The sequence below is a fragment of the Cervus elaphus genome, chromosome 5, assembly GCF_910594005.1.
Source record: "Cervus elaphus chromosome 5, mCerEla1.1, whole genome shotgun sequence".
Taxonomy (NCBI): domain Eukaryota; kingdom Metazoa; phylum Chordata; class Mammalia; order Artiodactyla; family Cervidae; genus Cervus; species Cervus elaphus.
This window is the reverse complement of record NC_057819.1, coordinates 52,163,989-52,176,914: the sequence shown is the minus strand read 5'-3', so window position 1 is coordinate 52,176,914 and position 12,926 is coordinate 52,163,989. Positions and strand designations below refer to the sequence as shown.

Genomic DNA, 12,926 nt, shown 5'->3' with positions numbered 1-12,926 from the left:
TTCCATGTGCTACACAGCAGGTCCTTGCTGGTTATCCATTTAAAATATAGTGGTGTGTACATGGCAATCTCTACCTCCCTAACTATCCCTTCCCCTCACCTTCCCCCTCTGGTAACCATAAGTTCATTCTCTAAGTCTGTGAGTCCATTTCTGTTTTGTAAATAAGTTTTCATTTGTATCACTTGTTTAGATTTCATGTGTAAGTGACATCATATTATATTCCTCTTTCTCTGTCTGACTTACTTCACTCCGTATGACAATCTCTGGGCCACCCATGTTGCTACAAATGACGTTATTTCATTCTTTTTTAACAGTCCATTGTCTATATGTACCATGTCTTCTTTATTCATCCCTCTGTTGATAGACATTCAGGTTGTGGGAAGTTCCTTTTGAGGCTTCCAAAGTTAGTGGCTATGGTTGCACAACTGAAAACCCCTGAATGGTACACATTAAATGGGTGCATTTTATGAAGCATGAATTACATCTCCCCACAGTCATTAGTTTTAAAAAATCAAGTAACCCCTTTCAGTTTGAGCCTCCCCTTCCAATGGCACAGTGAACCTCTTGGAAACCTCCATGGATGAGAACCGTACCATTATCCACAAGGGCAGCTGTCTGGACAAACAGATACGTGCGATGGAGTTAGCTGTTGGGCTCTGGTGACTAGAAAGTTCTTTCCGCTGAGCCCCAGTGGGTTTCCCTGACCTCTCCGGCCCCTGGCCCTAATTATCCCTTTTCTTCTAGTGTACAACGTCAATCTCTCTTCCACACAGTAGCCCTACACATATCATAGTAGTTTTCATGTGCTCCCAAACCATCTTCCCCAAGTCAGGCATCTCTGACTATTCCTTAAAGGGATAGCTGAGATTTCACGTCACCGCTGTCCTTAGCTCAGCCTGAGGATGACAGTTCCTCCGAGCAGCCAGGAGCCGCATGCAGTCTTTTCTGCTCAGCTGTAGTTTGCTGTTGCTTGGTTCTCTTGCTTGTTAACATAAGCGGGATCAGATCGTGTGCATTTAATCTGTAGGAGAAGTGCCAGGATTCGAGTGTCCCTTCTTGCATCCCTGAGATGGCTTTAAAATTGTTCTGGCAGGGACTTGCTCTCCTTGGCAGCCAGTACCAAGTACTGAAGCTACAACTTCTGTTTAAAGGGCGAGTAGAAATGGCAAAGGACATGTGTCATGTGAAATGAAACTGACACTGTTATTAACTCCAAGGCTTTCGTGGCCAATGTAAATTAGGCCAAAGCATCGTTCCAGGCTGCACACAGCTGAACAACAACCATTTTAACCCGTGGTAATGAAGGATTATAAATGCTACTTAGGCCGCCCCTTAAAACGAATGAGTTTTGTGATTTCATGGCAAGGATATGATTTTTCTCATCAAAAGTAAGAGACCACAGGAGAAAAGAGAAGGAACCATTTGTGCAAAATCAAGTCCCTCCTCAGAAATTTTTTTTTCAAGCCCAATGTGAATGATTAATTATTTGGGGTCATGGAGAGATTGTGCCAAGTCACTTTAGGCGTGTCCAACTCTGCGACCCTATGGACTGTAGCCTGCCAGGCTCCTCTGTCCATGGGATTCTCCTGGCAAGAACACTGGAGTGGATTGCCATGCCCTCCTGCAGGGGATCTGACCCAGGGATCAAACCCACATCTCTTACGTCTCCTGCCTTAGCAGGTGGGTCCTTTACCACGAGCGACACCTGAGAAGCCCCAGGAGAGACTACCTGAATAACAATCAGAACATTCAGATACCAGTCCATGGGATTCATTTGCTTCTAAAATCATTGGTGCTGTTCTGCACACTTTAACACAGAACAACAGCTTCTGTAAGCCGCTTGAGCTGTGGTCCAGTACATTGTGCCAAATGGACAGACAGGAACTGCTTTCCTTGCTGTAGATCTAGGTTGCTCATCAAGAAGGAGCCGAACGCATGTCAGAGGTTTGGCCTGAGGGCTGGTCTTGCCCAGTGTTTCCTGAGCGCTTTCTGCAGGCCAGCACTGTGGTACAGGCTTCTGTGCACGATGTCATTCAATCTTCCCAGTAACTTCGTGGAGCCGCCAGTATTACTGGTGGTTATTGCCAGTATCCCAGATCAGGGACAAGAAACACAGGACTCTTGTCAAAGTGAGGTGCTCATAACCTCTGTGCTCTAGGGCTGCCTTGCGGAATCGGCACCTGAGACTGAGTTCTTTCTTTTCAGTCTGTCTGTTTTCTACTCTGAAAATAATGAAAATGAGTAGGAAAATGAAAATGCAAGAGGACAATAAGAGAAATCTTAGGCTTCTTGTGGGATTGTTTTTTTTTATTTTTTGGTGTACCACAAGGTTAACTAGAGCTCCATTTCAGGAGTATTTTTTTTTTTTTTGAAGTATCTGATTTACAATATTGTGTTAGTTTCAGGTGTATGACAAAATGATTCAGATATACATATATGTATTCTTTTTCAGATGCTTTTCCTTCATAGGTTATTATAAGATACTGAATATAGTTCCCTGTAGGTTCTTATTGTTTACTTTCTACATAGTAGTGTATATCTATTAATATTAATCCCATACTCCTAATTTATCCCTCCTCCCTCCCCACCTTTCCCCTTTGGTAGCCGTAAGTTTGTTTTTTTATGTCTGTGAGTCTGTATTTTGTAAATTAAGTTCATTTGTATCACTTTTTTCAACTCTACATATAAGCGATATCATATGACAGTTGTCTTTGTCTGACTTGCTTCACTTAGTATAATAATCTCTCGGTCTGTCCACATGTCTGCAAATGGCAATATTTCTTCCTTTTTATGGCTGAGTGATATTCTATTGTAAGGAGTATTACTTTTTTAATGAAATATTTTGGAGACCAAGAGTTGCGATTTTAATAAGTAATTCCCAAATCCCTGGTCCAGGAATATCTTTTGTGCCAGAGCACATTTGAGAATTCTGTGCATGTGCTCAATCTCACACACCCACAGGCTTGCTTACGTGCTTATGAGTAACTGATGAGAGTCTTCAGTTGTGCCAGGCACATGCTAGTGGTAAAGAACTTACCTGCCTGCCAGTGCAAGAGACATAAGAGATGCAGGTTCAGTCTCTGGGTCAGGAAGATCCCCTGGAGAAGGAAATGGCAACCCACTCCAGTACTCTTGCCTGGAGAATCCAATGGAGGGAGGAGCCTGGCAGGCTACACAGGGTCGCAAAGAGACAGATAAGACTGAAGTGCCTGAGCCCAGCCACAGCACTTTGTCACCGCAGGAACTCTTGGAGGATAAGAATCCCTAGTCTTATGATTGCAGAGGAGGAAAGTAAGATTCAGAGTTGCAGAGGTGAGTTTCCAAAAGGAGGCAGTAACATCGTGTGGAACCAGGACTCACACCAGCATCTTCAGCCCCACATCAAGTGTGCTTGCCAGGGAGCAGGACACCCAGAACGGGTAGACGTTGACACCCCTTGAAGTGAGGGTGCAGTTGTTGCCCTTCATCCCACACAAAGTACGTCCATACACTGCAGACACACCTCTCCCACCAAGTGCTTGCCATCATGCGCCATGTGCCATCTAACTTAGGATCTAGGACCTTCTGTGACGTTTCAGTGCCTCTTGTTCAAAATGTAACTGTAAATGAACCAGGCAGATCCAACCATATGCATACAAAAATATAAGATTTTTTCTGGCCATGCCTTCCATGTTTCTGCAGCCCTAGAGGCTCCTCTGTCCATGGGATTCTCCAGGCAAGAATACTGGAGTGGGTTGCCATGCCCTCCTCCAGGGGATCTTCCCAACCCAGGAATCAAACCCAAGTCTCTTACATCTCCTGCATTGGCAGGCAGGTTCTTTACCACCAGCACCACTTGGGAATCCCTTGTTAGAGGAGACAAATCTATTAATACTTATTTAGCCCCTGCTCTCCTGCAGGGAGCTGTTGCCGGGCTGAGAGCCTTCGGCAGATGAGCATAATCCTAGCAGGAGCCCAGCCTCTCCCTTCACAGCGTGGGTCAGCGGGAAATCTGAAAGAAGCAGGATGGCAGAGTGTCTGGGCTTCCCTCTTGGAAAGAAATCTTCATTTACTTTCAAAACTAGAAAATAACACTTCCTCAAGAAGTACAGGATGGAATACAGCATTTTTTGCTTTTGAAAATCCACAGGGCTCTCTCTTAGAACTCTAGAAGTGCCCTTGCCCTGAGGCACAGCCAGGTAATCTGATGCTACAGGCCGGATGAGCTGAAAAGCTGACAGACTACACTGAATCCGGTTTCTCATTAAAGACAGATTTTTGGGGGTAGATCCTGGCTGTTGATTTATAAAGACAGAGCGCCAAATATGCTCAAAAAGGAAGATAGAGCCATACTTTTTCTTTACTTACTTGCTTATTTTGGCCATCCCAAATGGCAGGTGGGATCTCAGTTGGAACCAGGGATCCAACCCAGCCCCTTGCATTGGAAGCAGAGAGTCCAGTTGTTAAAACTGGACCACCAGGGAAGTCCCAGGGCCATGCTTTTTAAGCCTCAATGCGGTGGTAAAGAATCTGCGTGCAGTGCAGGAGACAGGAGATGAGGGTTCGATCCCTGGATTGGGAAGATCCCTGAGGAAGAAATGCCAGCCCACTCCAGTATTCTTGCCTGGAGAATCCCAAGGACCGAGGAGCCTGGCGGGCTACAGTCCGTGGGGCCACAGAGAGTCAGACACGGCTGAGCGACTGAGCGTGCACACAGAAGAGTCCCCTGGGGGAGGGGGAGGTGGTGTTCAAATGCAGATTCCACCGCCAGGTCTGGGTGGGGTAGCCCAAGTGTACCATGAGCTCCAGGCTCCCAGGGAATGCTGATGCTGACTCTCCTGTGACCCTCACACTGACGACCTGCCCCTGGTGTCCAGGGCAAAGCATGTGGGTGATTCCTGTCTCGGCCCTTCTAGCCTTTGTGTCCGACCTTCTGGTCCACCCAGGAATGACTGTGTGCATCTTGATGTCTAGGTTTGTCCACCCCCGGTTCGGGCCCATCAAATGCATCCGCACCCTCCGAGCCGTGGAGGCAGACGAGGAACTCACCGTTGCCTACGGCTACGACCACAGCCCCCCAGGGAAGAGTGGGCCAGAAGCTCCCGAGTGGTACCAGGTGGAGCTGAAGGCCTTCCAGGCCACCCAGCAGAAGTGAAAGGCCTGGCTCCGGGCTGCAGGGGACCTGGAACAGAAACTTGGATCTATGCACTACGTTTATCCGACAACGGGACAACCAGGGACTGCTCATGCTGTGACATCACACCCTCTCACTCTGCGTTCGCTACGACTTTCTCGAATACTAACTAGGTCTGACTGTATTACTCATACCAGATTTAAAATTAGCTAGCCTCGCAACAACGCCCTCCTGAGAGGTACTGTCGGCGCACTTGACAGAAGACAGCATGATGTTCTTGGGTGGTTCAAGTCTAAATCTGTACCACTTCAGAGATGCCAAATGATTAGACTGAAAAAAGGGGAAAAAAGGGGGTTTTTTCAGTCATTTTTAGTCAGTGGTTTTTCCATGAGGTTTATTTCTATGGCCAATGCAAATTGTTCTGTCATACTTGCATATGCGCCATATGAAGGGGAGAATTACTACATTTTTATTCTCTAAATGTAGTATAATTTGCCTTTTAACCTTTGATCTGTCTCTTGCAATAGAATGGCCTTGTTTTTTCCCCCTAGCGAACAGAACCCCACTTTTTGAGTCCGTTCACCCCTTAGTCCTCTTCTCTCTCTTAGGTATCTTTCACGAGAGAAAACTTCCAAACAGATTTCGTGTCAGCGCCAGTGTGTAGGTCTCTCTGGCTCTTTCTATCGATCTGTCATTGTTTCATTATTATGTCCTAGTATAAAGACCTGGCTCCTAGGGCCAGGCTATTATTATAGAATTATTATTCTCGCATGTAAACAAAGATATCTTTGCTTTAAGATGTGAGAAGAAATGAATTTACTTTGTTTGCATTAAGTTATGGAAGAGTTGTAATATATACTTTAAGAAAGAAGAGAGGGAAATTAGTATTTCTAAGCAGTAACTGTGGCAATTTTGCAGTATCTTCAATAGTGCTAGTCATTTTTTTTCTCCTTGGGTACACATTAAATGTACATAACATAGAGCAGTCTGGCTTGTGGCACAGTGCATTGAATTCAAAAGTCAAATAGCAAACTTGAATTCTAATCCAGAATTCCAAAGTCCTTTGTTTTGTTTCTTTCTAAATCGCTACTATTAAGAGAGACGTACTGATCACTAGGTACAAATCAAACCTTAACCGCTAAAACTCTTCATCATTGTAATTTCAAAGCATTTACCTGCTTCAGAGCCTTGTGAATTAAGATTAACACCTGTATAGTTTAAAAGCAACAGTATCAATAGCATTTCAGTCATTTTGCTAGCCATGTGTAATCACAACTGCAGCAATAAGGAGAAAACCCCCTGTTTTTTAGTTTAGCTAATTAGGTATGTAATTTAACTGGGATTGCTCTGAATGAATTCTGAGAGTTTGGGGGTTATGGCAAGCGCCCTCGCCACATGCCACAGCTCTGCCTTCCCTAGATGCCTCGCTGTGGAGCTGGGCGGTCTAGAGATTAGCGTTTGTTCCAAGTTGCAGCTGTCAGCGGAGCACCTGTCACCAAGTCAGTCTGGTCTTGAAAGCTGAAGCCTTCCACGCTGTAGCTCCTGTAACTAGGGAAAGCTCAGAAAGCAGAAAAGAAACAGGCAGGAGGAAGTTTGCTGTTTTGTGTCAGTTACACATGCTCTGGGAAGAACTTCACAGAAGTGCTTGATCCAGGGGCTGCTCACAACTTTCAGTTTTGGCAGTTAGCTCCAGGCACAGGATGCAGCCTTCCCCTTGGCCAGGCTTTCCCAGAGCCCCTGTGTCCCTGGCAGAGCGACTAAGTGGCCTTGGTTTCAGGGAGATATGCTGCTGGTTCACTTGTGAGAAGCCAGAAAGATCTTCCATGAAGGGAACTGAAAAGTTTTCAGATTAAAAGGCACCAGGATAGGATCGCTTCTATTCTGTAGAAAGAGACCGTTCAGTAAACTGTGACAGACGGATGGAGTCTTGGGACTTGTATTCCGACAGGTGCTTTCATTCAAACGTGTCCCAAAGTGAGTGACTGTCTCTGGAGAAAGATGGCTTGAACTACCCCTGGTCAGTGGGGTTGGGAGTGAGGTCAGGGGGAGGTCTGGCAAGGACTTGAGGCTGCCGTGGGGTGTAATTTCTATACCAATGGGCTACCCCCTTCAAATGGAATTTCTCTTTTCTTTTGATAAAAGTGATCGAATTAAATGGTAGTGATTAACCAGCACAAATCCATTTTTCAGATGAGGTCGTGAATGTCAACACTTTGAGTTCAGAGTCTGGCAGTGTGTTTGTGACGTTCAGACACATCAGAGGAGGCGGTACCCCAAGCTGAGCCTCTGCATCTCCGGCTCTTCTTTCTCCTGCCCTCCCCTTTCTTCTCTCTCTGTTGTCTGTGAGAACACCCCGGTGTGCCTACATAACAACCTACCAGCTGATCCCTCCCTCCTGCTCCCTCTGTCCTGAGTCTCCTGCCTCTGTGTGTGCCCCCGGAGCCCTGTCTGTCTGTCTTTCCCTCCAGGAGTACCTCTCTCCATCACTCTGCATCCATGTCTGAATCTACTGCTCCTGCTGTCCCCTGCCCTCCCCCGACACACTCCTAAATGTAAGACTTCGTCACAGGGTAGGGGCAGAGGGCGCCTTAAGACTCACTGTGTTCTGTAGGTAGACAAAACCATTAAGGGGATTGGGGTCCCCTGAGGAATGAACTGCTGAGGGAATAAGGGTGTTTTTTCCCTGTTTGAGCCAAAGCTGAGGGATGTATTTTTCTACTGAATCTTGATATCTGCTGTGGAAGGAACTGTGTCAGGAAGCAGGTCGTTTCATGAGCAACAGCACAGAAATGTGGAAGAATCCGTGTAGTGGGGATAGAGGAGTAACTTTCTGGCTCCCCCAAAAGCGCCAGAGCTGAGATGGGTGTGTGATGCCATGGCCCCCAGGAGATTCACTCAGAGCCATCTTAGTCCAACTCCTGCATGACTAGATCTTTCCTTAGCAGCTTTTCTATGACAAAATATTATCTTGTGTTAGAGTTAGGAATAGGAACTAATCTGTAGGAGTATGTCCCCAAATGGACATTTGAATGGACTCAGAAAAAAAAAAAAAGTAAGGACTGAATTTCTGGAAAAGGAATGATGAGATTAAAAAGCTACTGGCATGGAAGACTTGAGTTTTGCAGTACCTATTCTTATTTTAACCTGCTTCATCCCTGGTCTGCCTGAGAAACTGAGAAGAAAATTTGTTGTTGAAGACCCCTTTGAACCTGTCTGAGGCTGTCTTTAAACTTATCTGCCCTCTGGGGGTTCTTCACACTTGAAAAACAATTTCCTCATCACCAACAACCTAAAAAAGGCCAGCGTGAAGGCCAAGTGTAACCATTGACAATATTTAGTTGTAACCATAAAACTGCAGTAACTGTGAACAGTGAGTTCAAGGGTTGTCTTCTCCATGAGTCGTATGTGGCACTTTAGTAACTCCTTTAATCTATGAAATTTTAAATCACTCACTGCAAACTGCATTTAAGATCTTCCAGGAAGGTATCGTTCTTCTGTTGTGCTTTGTTTTAAAACAGTTGCCTCAAGTTTCTGTCTTAAGAGTAGTGATTTAGAATCCAGACATCTTCTGTTTTAGAAAAACAAGCAAAACTATGTTGCAAGACTGATAGTGGTATTGTTTATTTGCCGCAGATCAAAGGTTCACAAAATATATGAAATTTTTACATCTACTTGAGGTACCTTGATAGATTTTCTTTTTTTTCCTTTTCTTTCAGGAATTTGGAACTTCGGTGTCTGTTTTTATTTTAAAAATACTAAATTGTTACGGTTTTATTTTGCCAAATGTGTGCAGACATATTCAAAGCAATGAAAACTATTTCAAGCCATACAACCACAGGGATGGAAACCCTTTTCACAAATTTTAATGTGTTTGTATGTAAATAGATGTTTGTATGAACTATTTTCATGGTAGAATGAATATATTTAAATGAAGTTGAATTATTCCAGTGCTATTTAAACAAATTGCAAAAATTTTTGGTGAGAATCCTCTGAGTCTATTGAGATACAATGCAGATCAATTTTGATTTTTAAAGAATCAAAAGCCTACAAATAACTCTGACGCATGGCAACTTCCCCGCGTTGTTGCCGCCGACGTGGAGAGAGCTTGTAGGCTTCCCCAGTGCCTCAGCCGCTTCCTGGTGGAAGTTAGGTGCTCGTGGAGTTGTGTCCACCCTTTCGTGACATCACTCCAGGCCTTCGGGGGCCGGGGAGTGACTCAGAGGCATTAGAGACACTGGTGCAGTTATCTGGAGCACAATTTCTTTGCAGGGCAGCAGAATCAGAAGGCAGACGTGGCCGTGGGAACCTTGGAACGGGTTTTCTGGCCGCCATCCACCGCCACCTTACTGCCTAGTCACACACGTCAGGGAGGCTGCCCTGAGCGGAGTTGGGGTTCAGATCCCCCGGGTGGGGCTTCACGGTTTTGCCAGCAGTCCCTGCCTCTGGGCCTTCACCTCGAGAGAGGATGGAGGCGGGTCCTGCTGGCAAGGCGGGGCCCATTTCCCAGCACAGTCCACTTCTGTCTCGGCTCTGGGCGACTATGCACCCAAGCCCCGAACTTTCCACCAGAGAGAGACATCCTTGGATAACACAGATCATTGCTTCCTCTGTCTGTGACTTGACACACCGTTGTTGGAAGTCGTTTTAACATCAAGACCAGTCACCTCCCTAGGACATACCTCCCAACTGCCCTGACTCTTACTAGAACGCTCCTTTATAATGATAGTCAACTTGAGTGGGTTTGGTTTTTTTCCACTTTGGTCCTGGATGAAATGAAATGATAAATATGATGACAGATTTTCACTGTGTATACTAGCAATATGTACACACGTACTGATGTATCTTAATATACAACTTGGTTACATTTTGGATGACTGTCATTCATCTCGATACATGCATTGGGAACCTACAGGGACTACGTAGTGTCTGCTTATCATAGAAGAGAGTTGGGTTCGTGGTTCTGAGCTCCCTACTTCAAGAGTTTTTTCTCCTGCGTTTTCTGTGTTCTCTTTTTATCCTGAAACAAATTGATTAGGTTGTGAGGTATGTTTAAGGATTGGAAGCCAAGGGAATGCTTTCAGCATTTATTGCAACCAAAAGTTAACCTCATCACAGTTAATGAGCATCTTTGATTGGTCTTTTGTGGAATTTGAACTAAATCTATGAGCCTTATTCAATATCTATAATTCTATGGTTTTTTTAAATTATGGGAAATTAATGAAAGATGTTTACATGAATAATGTTTGCCCTTACTGTGTTATGAATGAGTTTTTTGTAGTGTGTCTGGGTGCATGTGCAAGAGAGTAGGAAAAATGTTTCTGAAACAAAACTTGACAAATATTTGTAATGAGAAGTCAATTTAAAGATTGCTATAATTGCGCTATAGAAACAATGCAAGTATTAAACAAAATATACAATCACCTGTCATTGTCTTCCTTTGTTTGCCTGAGACGGAAAAGCAGTAACATTTCTCATGCCACGTCTATCTATATATTTAAATTACTATGCAAACTTTACATTTGAACTAGTTTCAAAATGGTATTCACCTTTTACCATTTTCAAAGCGTTATAGTAAGAACTGAGAGAGGGCTGTGGAAAGATCAGAAACTTGTGTATTTGGCATGATACCACATACACCCATGAATCCAGAAAAATTAGCAACATCGGCCAAATATATCTGATCAACTCCATAAATGTTAAGAGTATTGAATGGAAAAGAGAAAATCAGGGAAAAGGTAAGAAGAATGGGAGACTCATGGTTAAGATACAGGAACATTGTTAGATGTCATGATAGATATTGGTGATCTTAGGATGGCTTTGAGCCAAGGAAGCTAGGAACCCCTTATTGCATTAAAAAAAAAAAAAAAAAACTTTTTATTTTAAATTGGAGTATAGCCGATTAACAATGTTGTGATAATTTCATGTGACCAACAAAGGGATTCAGCCATACATATGCACGTATCGAAACTCCCCTTCCACATAACATTGAGCAGAGTTCCCTGTGCTACACCATAGGTCCTTGTTGGTTGTCCATTTTAAACGTAGCAGTGTGTACATGTCCATCTCAAACTCCCTAACTATTCTCGCCGCCCAACCCCCACCCCCCACCGCGCAACCATAAATTCGCTTTCTACATCTGTGAATCTGTTCCTGTTTGTAAATAAGTTCATTTGTATCATATCTTTTCAGATTCTGCATATGAGGGATGCCATACAATAATTCTCCTTCTCTGACTTATTTCACTCAGTTGTAACCCCTTATTTCTGCCTAATCACAATCAACTTCCCCAAATTCTCCCCTACAACATTCCCAAAGCACAAAAGCCAGTGACAAAGGGGATAAAAATAGTACTTTGCTATCGACTGCACCATCTGCCCAGGGTCCCAAAGCGGTGAATTCCAGTGAGTTGGGCCAAGCTATGTGAGTCAGTTGGATGTCAAACTAGAGCAATCCATGAGCACGCCTGCTTTCTCTTAGCCCCCTCGGCTGCCCATTCCTAGCTCTTATCACGCTTCCTTCCACTGAAGCAAGTGAGATGACTCCGTCCAAACCAGCATGGGACCAGCTTTACCACTTGGATGAAGACCCATCCACAGACTGGATCCTTAAGGCAGAGTTTCACTCACCAATGCCCAGTATTCTTCCCGCTTGTGAGGCAGAGGAGTGTGAGATTAAAATGAATAAAACTGAAATAAATCTAAGAAGCCGAACTCTCAAAAGTGAAGGATCAGGTAATTTTTTGCGGGTTAAGATGGAGGTGGGCTAAAGGGTTGTAGAATAAGGGATTGTGAGGAAGATCGAGACCAAATTGTTTTATGCTCAGTAATTGCCCCACATACACTGTTTATAAAATATCTGCCTTTGGGCTTTAATGTTCCAGATCACTTAGGCTGGTAATTCATACTAAATTTGAAATTATTTCAGCAGTCATTTCTAGAATTAGAATTAGATAACAGTCATTCAGAAGATTGGGGTTTGGGGTTGTTCAACTAGAAAGTTTTGCCCCAAATATTTTAGAAAATAACAGTTGCCTTCCATATAAAAAGATGATGCAAACTCCCCTACAAAGTATTGGTGTGTTTTTCTTAAAGTTTTGTTTCTCTGTGAAAACCAAAAGCCATGATTTTGAATTTAGAGCTTCACTTCTTACAATATACATAGAAAAGGATGAATGGCTCCATCTACACTGCTACCAAATTTTTACTCTTGCAACTATCAGAATGTTTCTAGCTTCAAGAAACATAAAAACCTGCCTCAATATAGCTGAAGCAATGAAGATTTACTCTTTCACATCACAAGAAGTGTTGAGTGACCCTGGAGTTGGTTAATTCTAACCAACTTTTTTTCTATCTTTCTGCTTTGCAATTCTTCGCAGGTCAGGTTTGCCCTTAGGGGCCAGTTCACCCCACAGTCACAAAGTGGCTGTCACAGTTCCAGACATCACAGCCAGATTTGGCAATACACAGTAGGTGAAAAGGTAAGTCTCTTGTGTGGTCTCTACCATGGAGGAAACCTTGTATGGACCGTGGGAGCACCATTAGTATCTGAGGGAAGCATACAGCTCTGTGGGGAAGGATACCAGGGCCTGAACAAAGCTGAAATTCTCCCATCAAGGAAGGAAAGAGAAAGAAGGGTTGGGCTGACCACCCACAGTGTCTGCCTCTTTTGCAACATAGATTTTGTCTTATTTTCTTCAGAGAAGAGAGGAGGTTAGTCTCTTCAAATAAATAAATGGATTTTCTTTGCTTTCTTTTTTTTTTTCTAATTTTTTTGGCTGCACCTGGTCTTAGCTGCAGCACGTGGGATCTTTAAT

General features: G+C 43.9%; 1 protein-coding gene across 3 annotated transcripts in view; it reads left to right on the top strand.

The window, feature by feature from the left end:
• SETD7 (SET domain containing 7, histone lysine methyltransferase) overlaps nt 1–10,533 on the top strand; it is a 52,603-nt gene extending 42,070 nt beyond the window's left edge. For all 3 annotated transcript variants that reach the window (XM_043902457.1, XM_043902455.1, XM_043902456.1), the window contains exon 9: nt 4,954–10,533. In XM_043902457.1, the coding sequence (XP_043758392.1) occupies nt 4,954–5,134 (181 nt within the window). In that variant the 3' untranslated portion in view covers nt 5,135–10,533. The remainder of the gene's footprint in view (nt 1–4,953) is intronic.
• Nucleotides 10,534–12,926: the final 2,393 nt, after the last annotated feature.